The sequence below is a fragment of the Lycorma delicatula genome, chromosome 8 (genome assembly GCF_047948215.1).
Source record: "Lycorma delicatula isolate Av1 chromosome 8, ASM4794821v1, whole genome shotgun sequence".
NCBI classification, from domain to species: Eukaryota; Metazoa; Arthropoda; class Insecta; order Hemiptera; family Fulgoridae; genus Lycorma; species Lycorma delicatula.
In genome coordinates this window covers 98,454,898-98,471,259 of record NC_134462.1, presented here as the reverse complement: position 1 = coordinate 98,471,259, position 16,362 = coordinate 98,454,898, and the positions used below count along the sequence as shown (strand labels likewise).

Sequence of the window (16,362 nt, the reverse complement as noted above, 5' to 3'; positions counted from 1 at the left end):
TAATGTTTATACATGACTGAGCAATCATCTTTGGGTGGAGTGATAGGTTAAATATATGCTATTTTAGTTAATAAAATGCATAGAAAAAGGAGTTTAACTTTCATTTTACAAAGACAGAAATTACAGTTCTGATGGAAAAGATCTAATTACAGATAATAGTCAGTTATGTTATGTAATAATTATGTTATATGGTAATAGTTACATGTTGTGATAAAAATACAGATATAAAAAGGACAGATTTGTTTGACTTTTTAATTCTTTCCTGTGAAGTATAAATTTTAATAATTAAAAAATAACAGTGTTATTCCGTTCGGCTTCATCATGATTTTCATCTATTGATAGTATTTTTCTTGATCCATTTCTAGCAATAAGGTTCTTCATTTTATAATTTAATTTGTATGAACATCATTTTTATAGTGATATAAGAAACTATTACTAATAACTTATTTCACTTACAAATGATGTTCTGTTGTTTGAAGGTTGTGAACTGAAATATTGTAATTTGTCCAAAGGATCTGAAAATTAACGTGCAAGTTATATTTTGATCAATAATAGAATAATGAAACATTACATCCATTATATTTCCTTACAAAACTGGGCTAATCTTGGACTATGTCGTCATCAGGAAATAAATCTTCAGAAAGAATCTCGGCTTCATTTAATATAAAAGGTGAGAATCTACTTTTCTCACTACAGAAGTCACAGGTAAAGAAAGTTAAAGAAAAATTCAAAAAAGATAATTATTTTACCCAGTTGCAAAAAAAAGCCCAGCAATTCCAAGCTTATAAAGTATCATCAGTTCTCTTTTTCACTAGTTTTAATCCCACTGTATTTCATTGGTCGGTTCTGTAGGGGTTTAAGAAGTGTAAGAATTAATATGTTTGAGAACAATAACTTAATGTGTTTTTTATTTATTTTTTTTTAATTTTCAGGTAACCCCTAGTATAGCTGCTACTGCTCAGACACAGTTGGCACAGTTACTAGCCGAGCATGGTGGACAGTTATTACAGGTAACAGTTAATTAAAATGTTTAATAATTACTATATTATTCCAGCATTCTCTTCCTTTCCTTCTTGTGAGTATCGAATTTAAGAAAAAAAATCGTAAAATTGTGTTTATTGACTTTCAAAATTAATTGAATTCTGTGTTTATAAAATCGTTATAAACATTAACACGAGAAGTATTTAATTGAAAATATGCACATTTTCTGTCATGCTAGTACTTCACTTCCCTTTTTTTACTTAAGATCTGATTTTAGTTGTTTCTGCTACTGTGGTTTTAACTTTTATTCATGTTTCCTATGATTTTTCTTTTAGGATTTGATTGAGTTTTTAGTTCATTTTACCAATTCAGAATTGTACTGTCAATCGTTTCAGTTATGTAAATCAATGTGATTAGCCAGTCACTAACCACAAACACTTATTTACTATTGTAATCTAGTTTTTGACAGATGTATGTAGGAATGAAGAAAGCTGCTAAGATTGCATAAAACTTATGTTTTATACAAGCATTACGTAAATAATAGTGATCAAGCATTTCTGGCAATGAATTTTCCTTGTGCTAATGCGGTGGAAGTAGTGGAATTGAATGTAGATTATTTATAATCTAATGCAGAATTCCCTTAGACCAACTATACATTTTCAATTTTTTATTTCAGTTTATATTATCAACTCAAGATCTGTGATTTATTTAAACGTAGTAAATTATAACATTTAGCTAAATGGTGTTTTTTGGAATCTAATTTTGATGAAAAATATAATTTTAATTATGTAAATTTGTATTTATTCTTGTTAAGCTAGTATTTAAATAATAAATTAGGTAATAATAGTGAATAGATTAAATATCTGTATGAATAAAAAATTAATTGAAAAAAAATATTCTATACTTTTGTACGTGAGGTCAGGAGTAAAAATGATATAAAATTCACTTTTAATGTCAAATCTAACTAAATTAATGTAATGCAACTGTTTGATGAATTATGCATTGGACCAAGTAGCTGTTAGATTTTCAATTCTTGTGATATTAATTTATTGAATGTGACACTAACACATGGTACTGAGTATTACACTGTTTAATGTATGACAAAATGCACAACCAACTCTGTCCATGTCTTAACATGGACTGATCCGAATTACATATAGAAGTGCATACCCTGTCAAATAGACACAGTGTATATCACAAATCAGAACATTCATACACCATGCACATATCATCCAAAAATTCTAATGTTTCCAGCCATTTAGCAGCTTTTTTTGTATAAGTCCAATAGCCACAGTATTTTTTTGTTGTGTTGGTACACTTGTTCGTAATGTATATTTGCATTTGTATTCATGTTGGGTGCTTAGTTTATTTGGCTGTCAAAAGGTTACATTTGTTTTGTTATGGTCAGCGACTTTTAACTTCTGGAAAAATAGAACAAAGAATTTTCGTTAAATTTTGCTTTAAAGAATGCAATTTTGCATTGAAAATGTTGAAGGTTGCTTTTGGTAATTCTTCTATGAATAAAACAAGCATTTACAAGTACAAACATTTCCAAGAGAAGAATGTTGAAGATGTTGAAGATGATAAGCACTCTGGATGTCCCAGTATATCAACTGATGACAACTTGAAAAAGTGAAGAAAATGATTATGTACAGTCACTGAATCTTTTATCAGTGAGGTTCCTGATAATGTTGGCATATCATTTGGCTCATTCCAAGCACTGTTTCTTCAGATGTTTTGAGCATGAAACATGTGGCAGCAGAATATATTCCAAAATTTCTGAAGGAGCTAAACACCAAAAATTACATTCCAGAAGTTCTTTGAAGATTGGAAAAAAGCACTGACACAAATGCATTCTATCTGAAGGGGAATACTTTGAAGTAACCAATCAATATTAATGAATAAACATTTTTTGAGGAAAAACTAAAATTCTGTGCATTTTTTTTTTATCAACCTCATGTACGTAAGTAAATAGATCATGGATAGACCCATATTCTCATCGATCAGTCAAAACTTCACATTGTACACAACATATCTATACCTTGTTTTCTTAACAAAACTAACAGAAACTACTTTTCTACACAAGTCTTTTTTGTGATTATTGTTAATTGGAATTATGAAACTTAATGTATTTAATACAATACATTGTAAAAAATTACCCATTTTCTGAAATTCATTACAATAATTTTTTTGTGAATGGCATTGATATTGACACAAACCATAAAAAGTAATTAAACTGCAAATAAAACTCCATTACATAGTTAAAACTTAATATTTTATGGAACCTGTCAGAAGTTGTAATGTTGAAATTGCACTACCAGGTGAACTGGGCAAACGTCTTTTGTGCATAATTTACAGTTTCTTCAAATACATTGAAATTCTTATATTATGGAAAAGTTTTAATAGCAATAAAACTATTTTTCCATCAAATTGTTTGCAACTTTTATTTTATGCTAATATGACAGATCCCTAATTCTCATGATTCTATCAAGACAAAAGTAACAACACTATAGTGTATATGCCTTTGTACCTACTTTTTCCTTGTACCTTGTGTATGTAGCTTTGCAAAATCCAGCTGTAAATTAATAATACAATTCCCATTATATCTTTTGTTTTACTGTATTTTATAACAAAGGTGAATACATTTTTTTTTGCTCTAATTAATTTAGTACTATTCAAAACATGTAGTCCAAGTATACAGTTAATAATAATAAAAGTGATAGATCCAACTATAATTTTACTATGTCATCTAATTACTGCTGTTAGAATATTATCAAAACCTATATTATGATTGGATTTAAGATTTCTTATCTTTTAAAAACCTTTTAGTGTAACAGTAGTGACAGAAAAAAATACAGTGTTCGTAAACTTTTCACTTAATTATTTCTTTCCTTCGATTTATTTCAGAAGCTAGGGAGGAAACATTAATTAAAATTTGCAACAAGGCTGTGAAGATCTAAAATAGCTGCTTCCCCACCCTGTTTTGATTTCAATATCGGTAATGCAACATCATTTTCTTTCCCAATGTCAAAAAAAAGATTAATTTTGTTTACCTACTTGTTTTTTTTATTTATTAGCAGTTTTTTAAATGATACTTTACATAATATTTTTCATGCAAAACCTTCCTGTCTTATTAGACTTCTTTAACAGTAACTCTGTAACCGATTCTCTGTACTGTTCTTTGTAACTGTTCCTAACAATCTGTTGTTGCTGTCTCCTATGACTAGTCCAGACTTATGTCCATCAGCTGTCTGGCATAAGCCTGACAGCTGATGGACAACTACAATGTAGTTGGTTGATGTTTTTCTGTATTCTGAGGTTTTTGTCCAGTTTTTGTTAGTAAAGAATGTGTTCCCTTTCCATTCTTGAATTGGCTTCATGACAGAGGATGCATGCTTCGTACTGTATATCTTCATTCTACAATGAACACCAAGGCCTTCATTTGCTACCAGCCTTCTGGGTTTATCCTTATTTTCTTCCTATCATCCATATAATAGGAAGAACACAAAGAAGAACACAATCTTTTGATTGTGTTGCCAATACCACTTTTAATTATTTCTGCACCCTGCACCTTCATTACTTTCTTGTTGATGAATTTCACTATATTAATAGTAAGGATTTTTTGGGTTAATGGAGGGCAGTTCCCCTTTTTGACAGATCCTCCTCTGCTTCATTCCCAAAAACTCCAATGTATGAGGGAATCCACTGTTTGTATGATATTTTTATTCAGCATTCCTATTATCAGTTGGATGTCCTTAAAGGTTTTGTTGCCATCAGATGTGTATGAAGAGATTACCTGGATGGATAGCCACTCTAGAATTCATCAGTGTGATAAAATTGGTGGAATTGTTTGAGCAGTTCAGTACTGCCAGGAAAGCACAAGATATGTTCAGTTTCCACATTGCACGTTGTTTTATTTCTGCCTGCAGGGAAATAATGCAAAATGGACTGCTGGGTCCAGTCCTGATTTATATCTTCCGACAATACAGATCTGAGTTGATTGAAGGACTCCACTGGACTGGATGGCAAGTTGTGTGGCTTCGTGGAGAGAGGAGATGATGGTAGTCACTGAGATATTCCAGTATGTGAGAGATATGATCTTGGTTTTTAAGCTCATTGGTTCCTGATTGCCTATGATTTGTGTGGCAATCCTTGTAGCCCTGTGTATGTAATTGTTGCGTAGTTTCATTTCTCTCTCAGTGGACTGATTACGTGTATAAAATTGCATAGCTGCCACTGGGGTGGTTTTGACAGCTCCACAGATGATTCTCAATGCATTATTCTGGCATCTCTCTAGTAAATGTTGGGCCTATTTCGAGTAATCAATGCTTTGTTTCTGTACGTTATTATTGATTTGATATAAGTTTGATATGTTGTGTTTGTCTTAAGTGTTTCCCCAAGTAACCCCAGAGTGCCTAGGGTAGTTCCTGATTATTGTATTTAAGGCTAAATTGTGAATTATGATGAATCAGTGGATAAAAACTGTTAAGTAGATTTAGTCATGTTCAGCTTCATATGTTTCATGAGTCCCCAGTCTTGTAATTTTACCAGATCCTGATTTATTCTTTCTTATAATATTGTGTGTTGCCTTGGGTTGTTTCTTGATTTAGTCTAGATAATAACATCATCAGCAAACATGCTTACATTGATTTAAGAAGGTCATTAATGAAGATGTTAAACAGCATTGTAATAGAAACAGCACATTGTAGAAGTCCGGCTTTCAACTGTTTGTAAGCTGAGTGTTCATATTCGTACTTTATCGTGATCCATTGTTGAGAAAGGAACTTTTAAATCTAGCAATACATATTTCCCGTCACTTTCATCTCATTCAGCTTTTGGAGGAGCTTATTCCTCCATACTGTGTTTAGGCTCCCTTGAGATTGATAGAAACTGCTAGCACATTCTCTCTGATTGAAAGCCTCTTTGACCGCATGGGTAAATCTCACTGTTTGGTATGAGGAGATCTTTTCCATCTGAAGCTGGCTTGTTCTGTCGGAAGTGAATTTGTTCAAGGTACCAGATCAATCTATTTGTGATCATGTGTTCTTGAATTTTTGCTAGAACAAAAATAAGTGCTATAGGATGGTAAGATGATATTTGCTCTTTGTTTTTTTGGTTTGAGAATTAGTACAATCGCTGCCTTTGTCTAATCTGAGGGCAATTACATTTCCAGTCCAAAGTTTGTTAAGCAGAGTTCAGAGATTCTGTTCTATACTTTTTATGAATTCGGGGAATATACATCTGGTCCTGGTTGCTTTTTCTGCAGTATATTTTTTTTGCCTCCCATAGCTCTGCCATGGTGAATTTTCTCTGATAAATGTCTTCTGAAGTATCGTTGGGAAGACTGATTTTGCTATTTAGAGTTCTATCTTCTAGCCGTTCTTTAGTTGAAATAGTTGGAGAAAAGTGGTGATTGTTGAAGTATTTGGGTATTTCTGTTTTGCTTTTGATTTCCTTGTTATTTATTATTATTGGATTTTGTGTTGTCATTATTACTATTACTAGGGGCACTGATTAATTTGTAGGCTCTGCTGCCATCTGTCCAGTATTCCTTTGTGCTCAGGAAAGAATTCCATTCCTCTCTTTTGGGATGATGTGATTTTTGTTTCACTAATGCAGTTTACTTGTGCCAGACTGTTGGTCCTATTGAGCTTTTGTTTTTTCTGTGCCATGTCTCTTGCCTTATCTCTTTGCTTCTTTTTATTCATTAAGTCCTTGGTTCAGAATGGTTTGTATTTTCTTTGTCTACCTCAGGAAATGATAGCTTTAGTTGCATTCTTCTGGCCCAAGCAGAAACTCTTCAAGAGCCGGTTGCTAATGCCCAGTTGTCAAATTTGTTTCTGGCATCTTCTATCTTTTCTTGAAAAACCATCCAGTTTTGCCTTTTTGAAGTTCCATCTTATTTGTTTATTTATAGGTTGCAAAGTTTGTTGGTCAAAGGTAACAGTAATACCTCAACAGTCTTAAGAAACTTAATATTGTCTTTCATCCATTTGGTAATGTTTTCCATAATTCCATTTCGATATAAATTTCAGGAAAGAATATGAATAAATTTTAATTATTATCTAGAATGAGCCAAACTATTTAGGTCAGACTAATGTTCGCTTTATAATAGTCATAACTCAGCAAATAGAAATTATCTATTTAACAGGATAAAGTTACTATTTGAATTTATCAAGTCTTGATCCACATGATCATTGAAAAGAGTAAATGAACAATACTTTTCTTGAGTCAGTTCTTGAGAATATTCGTTATTCTGTTGTCCAAAATTGGTTTTACTGGTTGATACTATTACATTCATGAATTGCAAACTACATTTTAAACTGATCAAGGTATTAATTTTCAGCGTTTTTGTTATGTATGTATAATGAAAATGAATTTTCTGCTTTTGTCAGTGAGGAAATGTTAATCACCTGGGCTATAATGTCTTAATAATTATTTAATAATAGGGCTTGCGATTTAAAAAAAAAATAATTATCAGGAAATAAATTGAGTTGGCACACACAATGATGAAATTGTTGCTTGCTGGCAATTCATTTACCTCACATTTTAGAATTACTATCTTCACTGAGGTCTATTTTCAGAACAAATAATATGATTAAACTGCCATTCATGTAGTTTCTGTCGTACAGAGCGCATGATGGCATATGTGTGAACTAGTGTATCCACAGAGAATTCAATAAGCAGCAACATTCCTAGTGGCCTTTATCATCTTTGGTAACTGTTACTGGAAATGCATACAACTGTTTCTCTGATAACATAACCCCAATGTTAGAGATCTAGTGGAATTATATCATGTCAGTAATCATTCCTACTTAATGTTCCAACCGATGCTCAGATAAATGCAGCATATCATGCAATGGAATGTCACTTTGCAGATAGTGTAGGATGCTTCCTGTCTATTCAAATTTTATGCTTATTTAATGCTTTATTCATGGGATGATGAGCCCTTCTTTGCTCAGTTTGTAAGTCTTCTTGAACATGTTTTAGAGAGAGTCCTGTCTTATCACAGAAAACGAGTTTAATCTGGATTTAAAAACATAGTTGATTGCATCACCTCTCTCCTTAACAAGATTAATTCTGATCTTGAACAAGGCAACTCTGTGAATTTAGCTGTAAAGTACCACACACTGTTACTCTCCATCTACGATGTGTTTTAAACAAATATTATCGTTTTTAAATTACATATCATATGCTTATAAAATATGTTGTTTTAGAAGAGAAAGGCTGGTGGAAAAGTATGAGAATATTATTCGATTTTGGTATTTTATAAACTGCATTGCAACACTATGAATTCCTTTATGTTTATACATATTTATTTTTACTTTCCCATCTAGATAGCGTTATAACAGAGCTGTATCTCTAGAAGGGAAAGTATTATAATCGGTCCAATTTGGGCATATGCAGTTTTTGCCACATCTTGACATTTTGACACCTACGAAACCCAAAAAACCGGATGGGAATTTTTCGAATGTTAATGTTCATATGTATGTGTGTGCTCATTGCATCTCATTGCATATGCCTCTGACTCTGGTGTTGACCTTATTTCTCCAGAACTACAGACCGATTTTCTCAAACTAGGTCAGACTACTTCTATATATGAGACATTGATGCCATTAAACTTTCAACTTAAAAGTTCAAGGGGATGAGGCTGTAGAACGAAGTAACCTTCTTATCTAGAGATTTCGCCAAATCTTAAGCATATTTGTTAACAATTAAAATATAACAATATTTGCAAAAAATGTTTTTTGAAAGATCACATCCCATCCCAAAAAATCCTATTGTAGTCACCTGCTATGTTGTGATGTCTCAGGTGAGCAGTAGAATTAAATAATTGAATAATATTTAAAGTGTAAAAAAGTAAGTCAATCTGGCTGGATCTCAAACTCAGTCGCTCAACTGATTCAGTACCTGGTGCGTTAAGCCTTGTAGCTAAACCAGTCTGCTGACCAAACATGCAAAATTTGTTCTATGTAAGTTGTGAAATTACATTAGTTTAGTTAGTGCCTCTAATACTGCCATACCTGCGTGAATTAAATATAATGTGCACGAGCGCTTTAGTTAGAATCATTGAATTAAATAAACAAAAAATATTATATTTAAACAAAATGATAAATAGTTTAAATCAAGTTGTTGTGTATGTGTTAGTAAGCTGTGCATCAGAAACAACACACAGTTGTAGGAATTTTCTCGGAACGCAGTTTCAGCCGCATAACGGGAAAGTCTTACAACTGTGCTGTGTCAGTTTTTTTTCTAAATAACAAATTACAGTTTAATTATTTTGAATATAAACACTAAACTTTTTTCTTGTAGCGATGGAAACTTTTCAAAGTTTTATTTCTAAAGTGCATTTCTTTATTACCATACTAATGTATTTTTATAAAGTAAAATGGCTTTTGACAAGCAAAGTATAATGTGCGACCAAAAAAATTATTTTTTGCATCGCTGTTGTCTGTCTGAATAATAACTGGTATTAACTTTGTTCTTTGTATGCTGTGATAGAAGATAGTCTTAAGAAACTTGTTTTATTTTATTTAAAAAAAATAATGTGAAATGATTTTGCTTCTCACAATTAAATGAAAAAACCTTGGACGATATGATCATGGGAACCGTTCTTAAAACCCTTTGCATTATTTTACTTGAAGATTATAGATGTTAATTTTTCAAAGATAAATACCAAATAGTTATTACTTTTTTTTATTAAACATTGTTGGTAATTTATTGTTATTTAGAAGTAATTTTTAATGAAAGTTTTATTTTACATTTTTTTTTACAGAGCAATAGTGTACTTAATAATACTGGTGGTAACAAAGAGCACAACGCTTTGCTACAGTCGCTACAGGTACCCCTTACTGTTGTTGCCTTTAGCTTAGTTTGGTTATAGGTTAAATGAAAATATCTACAGTAATATAAGGAATTAAGTCATCAAATTGAGATAATGTTCACTTTATTCATTTTGCTGTTACGTCAAAAATAAAATGTAGATAATTACAAGTTTTAAAGGAAACTGTAATCATACAAGTTTTGTTTGAATAGTTATTATGTTCCGTAATAAATTTTCTTAGTGTAGGACTGCACCTCCAACAGCAGCTTGTGGTTAAGCACTATAAATTGAATAGGCACTGAATTCACCTTCTTCAGATCTACTACCTTATAGATCATAGTTGATCTCTTATAAAAGATTACAGAAAATTTCAGAATAATACTAAATTACCATGTATACTTCTTCCTGGCAGCATCTGCTGTCTTCATTTAATTTTCTCTCATCTTATTCAATAGATATAAGAGGGAGGTGTGATAAATCTATAGATCACTGGTAAGCTGAGACCATTTTTATAAATATGGTTATGTCCCATCTTTTTAGAGAAATAAACATCTTTCACTGTCTACTTCTGAGATGGTTTGGGTTGGATCGGCAGAAGGTTACTTCACTGTAAGGATCTTGATCGATCAGAAAGACATCTGCACTCCTTAATTCAGATGTTCTACCACTTCATTCTAAATAACACCCTCGTATTGGCTACGGCATCAGATTATGAACTAAGTAAATCATTAAGAGCCATCTAAACTTCTTGGCCGTCTGATTGTCATTCAATGCTGCTCTTTTGCAAGTGGAAAAAATTAATGTTATAAAGTTTGCTAGCTCATAGCACTCTGAACACTGGATCTTTCAGAGAATCTGTACTCACAATTCATCTATATTTCTTTTGCATTAAGCAGGTTCCAGACATCTGAAATATAATCTCTTTGATAAATTCTGCTTATTAACAGATCCTTCTGTAACATTTGAATAAATTTAACCAAAACTCGCATTTAAAGTTTCATGTGTAGTCTATCTGTGATTTTCCATCTTGGCTGTATGCAAGTTTAACAGTTTACTTTAGCTGGTTGTGGGCTTACTACACTGTTCATCATCTCACAATGTTCATGAATCCTTTAAAAGTATTTATACTTGTTGTAAACTTGATAATACACATAGATTTTCTGTAATAAATATTAAATGTCATTATATGTTTGTAGAGGCAACTCTATCTTATACCATCAGTTAAAATACATTTTCTTTAGTTCTTATACTTTATAAATGTTTCATTGATATCGTTAGTTATTTATAAATTAGACATTTTGAACCATGAAAAAAGTGGACTTTCCAAAATATTTGTCATGGAGCTGCTGTATATTTATCTATCAGTAATACAAAAACTCACTTTGAATGGAAAATCAACCATTAATGCTATGAGCAGCAGAATAAACAACATTGTGTTTTTTATATTTTTAATACATTTAACCGCAATTTTTTTTTTTTTATTGATAGAAGAAAAAGAACCACCATAAATTAGTTACCCTATCAAATTACACTGAGGAACAAAAAATAATTTTTTTTTCTCAGGAAGAAAAATATGTGATTCTGATAGTATTTTTTCTCCTGAATTCAAATATGATGTCGGTTATCCCCATCATGCAAGGTTTCCAAGAGACAAGCATTTGTAGTTTCAGACATTTTAATACTTATGCATTCTTAACTACACAATATTCAAACATTTGACTTATCTAGCAAGTAAGAAGTGACAATTTTCTGCTATATTTCACCTGTGGAGCAACCCTCTTGATGATCCTACAATAATTGGCCAGCATATTAGAATTCCATTTGCCTTGATACCTCTTTTCCATAGGTGAAATATCATGATGAAAGTGTTTCTCATACTCATTGCTCACTGAGCTTAGATTTTCTGGGAAGAAATCTAGGTGCAAGTGCAGGAAGTGTGCTTTTAAGGACATATTACAATCCAAATTTTTATAAGATGTTATAAGGTAGTTTACATTATCACGGTAACATTCTGTCTTTCAATTTCCCAAAAAACTCTCGTTTTTGAATGCTTCCCAAGCTCAATAGTTGATTATAGTTGGATTCAATAGTTCCTCAAACTTTTCATAATGCATTAGTGATCGTATTTGTGGACCCACAAATAATCCTTCTTTAATTCTTGCATCACTAATTTTAGGAAACTTCTGTTTTAAGTACTGAAACCAGGAGTACGTCCATGGCCTTGACAAAACTCTTCATTAATCCTAGTTTGATAAGTAACGGAGCTAGATATACATTTTTAGGATTACACAATGGGTCATGTTTCACATTTATCTGTTCAGGAATTAGTGATTCGCGTTTAGACCATTCTTTTCTAATGAAATTGTTTTTTCTGTCCCTACTATCTTATTCACACAAAAAACAACAGTAGTTTGTGTAACCAAGCTGCAGACCAAGAATAAGTGCAATTACCTTCAAATCACCACAAATATTCCATTCATACACTGTATATTGAAACTTTTCCAACTCAAATTTAAAATTTTCATTTGTTTCTTAGCAGAGTGAGCCACAGGCACTGATAGGAATTTATTGTCATTATGCAGAAGCACACCTTTTAAACTAACTTAAGAGGAATCACTGAACAAGTGCCATTCTGTTGGGTTAGTTCATTAAAAAGTATCTCCTTAAGAATAGAAATGTCATTACAAAACAATAAGCCGTTTTCTTCAGAAAAATAGTCTTTAAATTCAGAATGATGATTATGATTATATATCTTTTTATTCTTTTGTAGAAGATGTCATCCTTTTAGCCGGGAAGCAAGCATTTCAGACTGTTTTTTTGGATAACTTTAAATCTCTTATGAGATCGTTAAAATTTTCTTGAGTCAGTAAATGAGGCTCAGATGAACCACTTTGTTCAAAAGTTGTATCACCAGAATCTATCTCTTTTTCTTCCTTACTTCCATCAGATTCTGAGCTCTCTTCATCTAATCTAGCATGTTCTGGAGGCTTTGGTATGGGCAATTCTTTGCAGTGTATGGAACTGGTCTCATTGCAGAAGGCAAGTTGGGTACACCACTGTATGTTTTGATTTTGACATATCCCTTTAATGTTTGTTAAGCAGAAATAACAGAAGAGTGATCTTTGTGTTCCCTTCAAATCATAGGGATAGAAAATGGCATATGGTGTGTGATATTTTTCCTTGCAGTGAGAAGCCCAGAATACGATAAAAAACAGATATGTGAGGCCTAGGCCCTTGTTTGGTCCCCGAGTTTACACCCAAAATAAAGTTCATAACACTTTTTTACTAATGGAGTAAGGTTTCACCTTTGGGACTTGAACGTCACTTCACCACATACATAACAAAAATTGTTAGGATGATTTAAACAAACTGTAGGCATTTGTAACTAATGACTAATTAAAAGAAATAAGTTGTAAATATGAAATGCATAATAATTCAGACACACAAAGCACTCGCAGTGATGTGTTTACTGGTTCACTGCTGTCTCACAACTGGCATTGTTTTGATGAATGTGTACTACAGTAGATCATGTTTGTATATGTCTATACACATCTGAACCTGCACAACAGCAGCAATGCTACCCTTTGAGTTAGCTCATTTGGTTTCATCATATTTACAAAACTCTAGGAGCTTTTACTTGATAATGGACAAAAAAACATTTTAAAATATTTAAAAAAATTAAAGCAGCAAAAAAAACTGTGGGTGATGTAGAAATTCCGTATACATATTTGAAAACAGGATAAAAAAACTGCATTAAGTACTTCTATTTATACTCTTGAGACAAAACTCATGTTGACCAGTGTTATTTATTCAATATGTTGATTTTATTTTACTTCCTCTGAAAATATACTAGTATTTTTTTTATTGATTTATTATTAGCACAATCATGAAACATTTTTAACATGTAAATACCCATTTTTGTCAATAATACTGTCAAAGTGTGTCTCAAAGATACTATGACCTTGTTAGTTAATGGAAATTGTATTCTTGCATCTATGTAGTGTTAAAAATGTACTTTTTAGGTAAATAAAATCAACTTAACATAAAAAAAAAAATCTTTCTTTATTTTGTTATTGGTAAGTATATTTGATAAAAGGCAGGAGTTGTGTGAATAACACTATTGCATAATGCTTATAAATTTGGTTGTTATATTTATTGTTCTTTTGTAAAATTGATGATACCCAAGGGATGCATATGATTATTACCCAAAGATGCATATGGTTATTTAGCAGATAATGGTGATTAATCAAATTTTGGATCTTTTATACTTATATTACAAAATATCTTCAAGTTACCTTTCAGTTCACTTTGAAAGTTGATTAAATTTGCATAAAAAAGTAAAATATTTTTATAAAAATCATAAAATGTGTTCTAACTTGAAGAGTACTACAGCTCTTTGATTTTCTGATGGTTATTTCTTCTCCAGCATTTCCCCTATCCAGAGATGTTGAGGAGTATTTTACCTAAGAGCATATTTTCTTCTTAAGGAAAAAGCATGAAGAAAACATTTTCTTAAAAATTTATAAGATGAAGTTTTCTATTGCTTTTAGCTGTACCATAGTTAAATCTAAGCCTTATTTTTCTGTTGTTCAGGCTGCATGAACTGTTATGGAAAACAAGGAAACTAGCTCTCATATACCAAACCTTTCTGAAAGTACACAAATTCAAAATTTCTTTCAGTCCTGTTGTGTAGATTATAAAAATGCTCCTATTACTCACAAACTTCCAAATTAATGGACAAGATAATTTGAGGATAATGAACAAGATAAATTCATTTAAATGTGAAAATATCATCATATTCTATAACTCAACTTTAGTAGTATCATTCAAAGTAACAAACCTTAGATGTCACAATATCAGAAACGTTTGTTGCTTAGAAATTCCTTTATATTTGTGTGTTCTACCGCCAGGTGTCGAGATAGTTAAAAACTACTATTATTAATTATTAGATTGTTTGGGATTAACTCAACACTATGGAGTACTATACAAACAGATACAAATGTTATAAATGTAGTAAACATTATCACAAAGAAAATAATGCTCAACATTCTGAAACAAATATTCACATATAAACATGACCTTTCTGCAGGTTTTCTTATTTTCAGCATTTTTTTTTTTACATTGCTGTTTTGTATCAAGGCTAAAAACAACTTCATGAACATTTTATAATATTACATTTATCAACAAATACGGCATTAATTAAACTTAATAGCCAGTTAAAAAAAAAACTCGTAAGCAAGTAAATTTTCATGACTTCACAGTTATAAACAACAAATTTCTTTTGACTACCACTTATTTACAACACCTCAATCATCTAGCCTTTAAAACATTTACGTATTGTTTTGATCGCAACACTATAAGACACCTTTTATTTATAAATGTTTTAGTGTATACCCTATTACATTTCATAAAATAAATAACAACAAAGTATTATGTTAATGTGCTTAAATAAGTTTAGAAAAACAAAGCTGGAACGATGTAACTTAAAGGGCAAAAAGCAAAAACAAACTATAATCATCACTCACTAAACATCATGGTGTCCTGGATTATATTACTAAAACGCTACAACCATTTAAAGTCTGAATAACAAAATACTTTGGACCAACACGGTGTTCTCTAAAAGCACACACAAAAACACTCTAAATTAATGCTGGAACATTTTTCCTTATAGAAACAAATCACAAATGCATGTGTGTGTGTTTGTAATTTGTGTAGTTATACAATTATCACTCTTTACTACAATAAAATTTTCACAGAAACATAATGCTTTTTCACTATGTTGTGTATAAGTATGGCTCTTAATTCGGCCATCTCTGTTGACAGCTTTGATAAAAAAATGAACACAATTATTATAATAAGACACTTCCACAAATATACTTGCATCCTATTTAAAGAAAGTTAGTAATTTAAATTTATTATTTTTAATGGTTCAACTCCATTCCATATGCTAATTTAAGAGTTATAAATCTCTATATGATTGGTGTATTTAAATATTTTTCTCATTATTAACAGAATACAGTTGTTGTATTGATAGCAATTACTATTATTATTTAGAAAAAATATGTATAGATGTTATGTATAATAACAGATAAAAATAAAAACATTTGTGGGTCATAGTTAAGATGGTAAACTGCAAATATTTTACAAGTTTGATTCTGGAAATTGAATAGCATAAAGTATGATTGATACGCTTCCATTGGGATTTTTATAGATCATAATACGAATACGATTTACTATATGTTGGCGTTTTTATTTACTAATGACCGTATTAGCCGATGGCACTTAAAACTAAAGCATACTCATTTAAATGTAAAATACTTATAAAAGTGTTTTGTTTATGTTGATAAAAATTTATTAGTACAATTTTACTGAGAGTATAATATTAATACAGGTAGTAATATTAATATAATAATGTATTTCCCTTTAAAAGAAGATTTTACTAAAAAATTAAGATTTAACTGTCATTTGAAGACAAATAACTTAAAATTGTTTAGTCCTATATAGTCCTATAGTCCTATATAAAAAACCTTGGTCTGTGTGTTTAGAGGAGGATGGGG

At 31.1% G+C, this 16,362-nt stretch overlaps 1 protein-coding gene across 1 annotated transcript in view; it reads left to right on the top strand.

The window, feature by feature from the left end:
- LOC142329317 (uncharacterized) overlaps positions 1 to 16,362 on the top strand; it is a 92,468-nt gene that overhangs the window by 39,459 nt on the left and 36,647 nt on the right. Inside the window, exons 13-14 of the mRNA XM_075373801.1 lie at positions 933 to 1,010; positions 9,758 to 9,823. Of these exons, the coding sequence (XP_075229916.1) occupies positions 933 to 1,010; positions 9,758 to 9,823 (144 nt within the window). The remainder of the gene's footprint in view (positions 1 to 932; positions 1,011 to 9,757; positions 9,824 to 16,362) is intronic.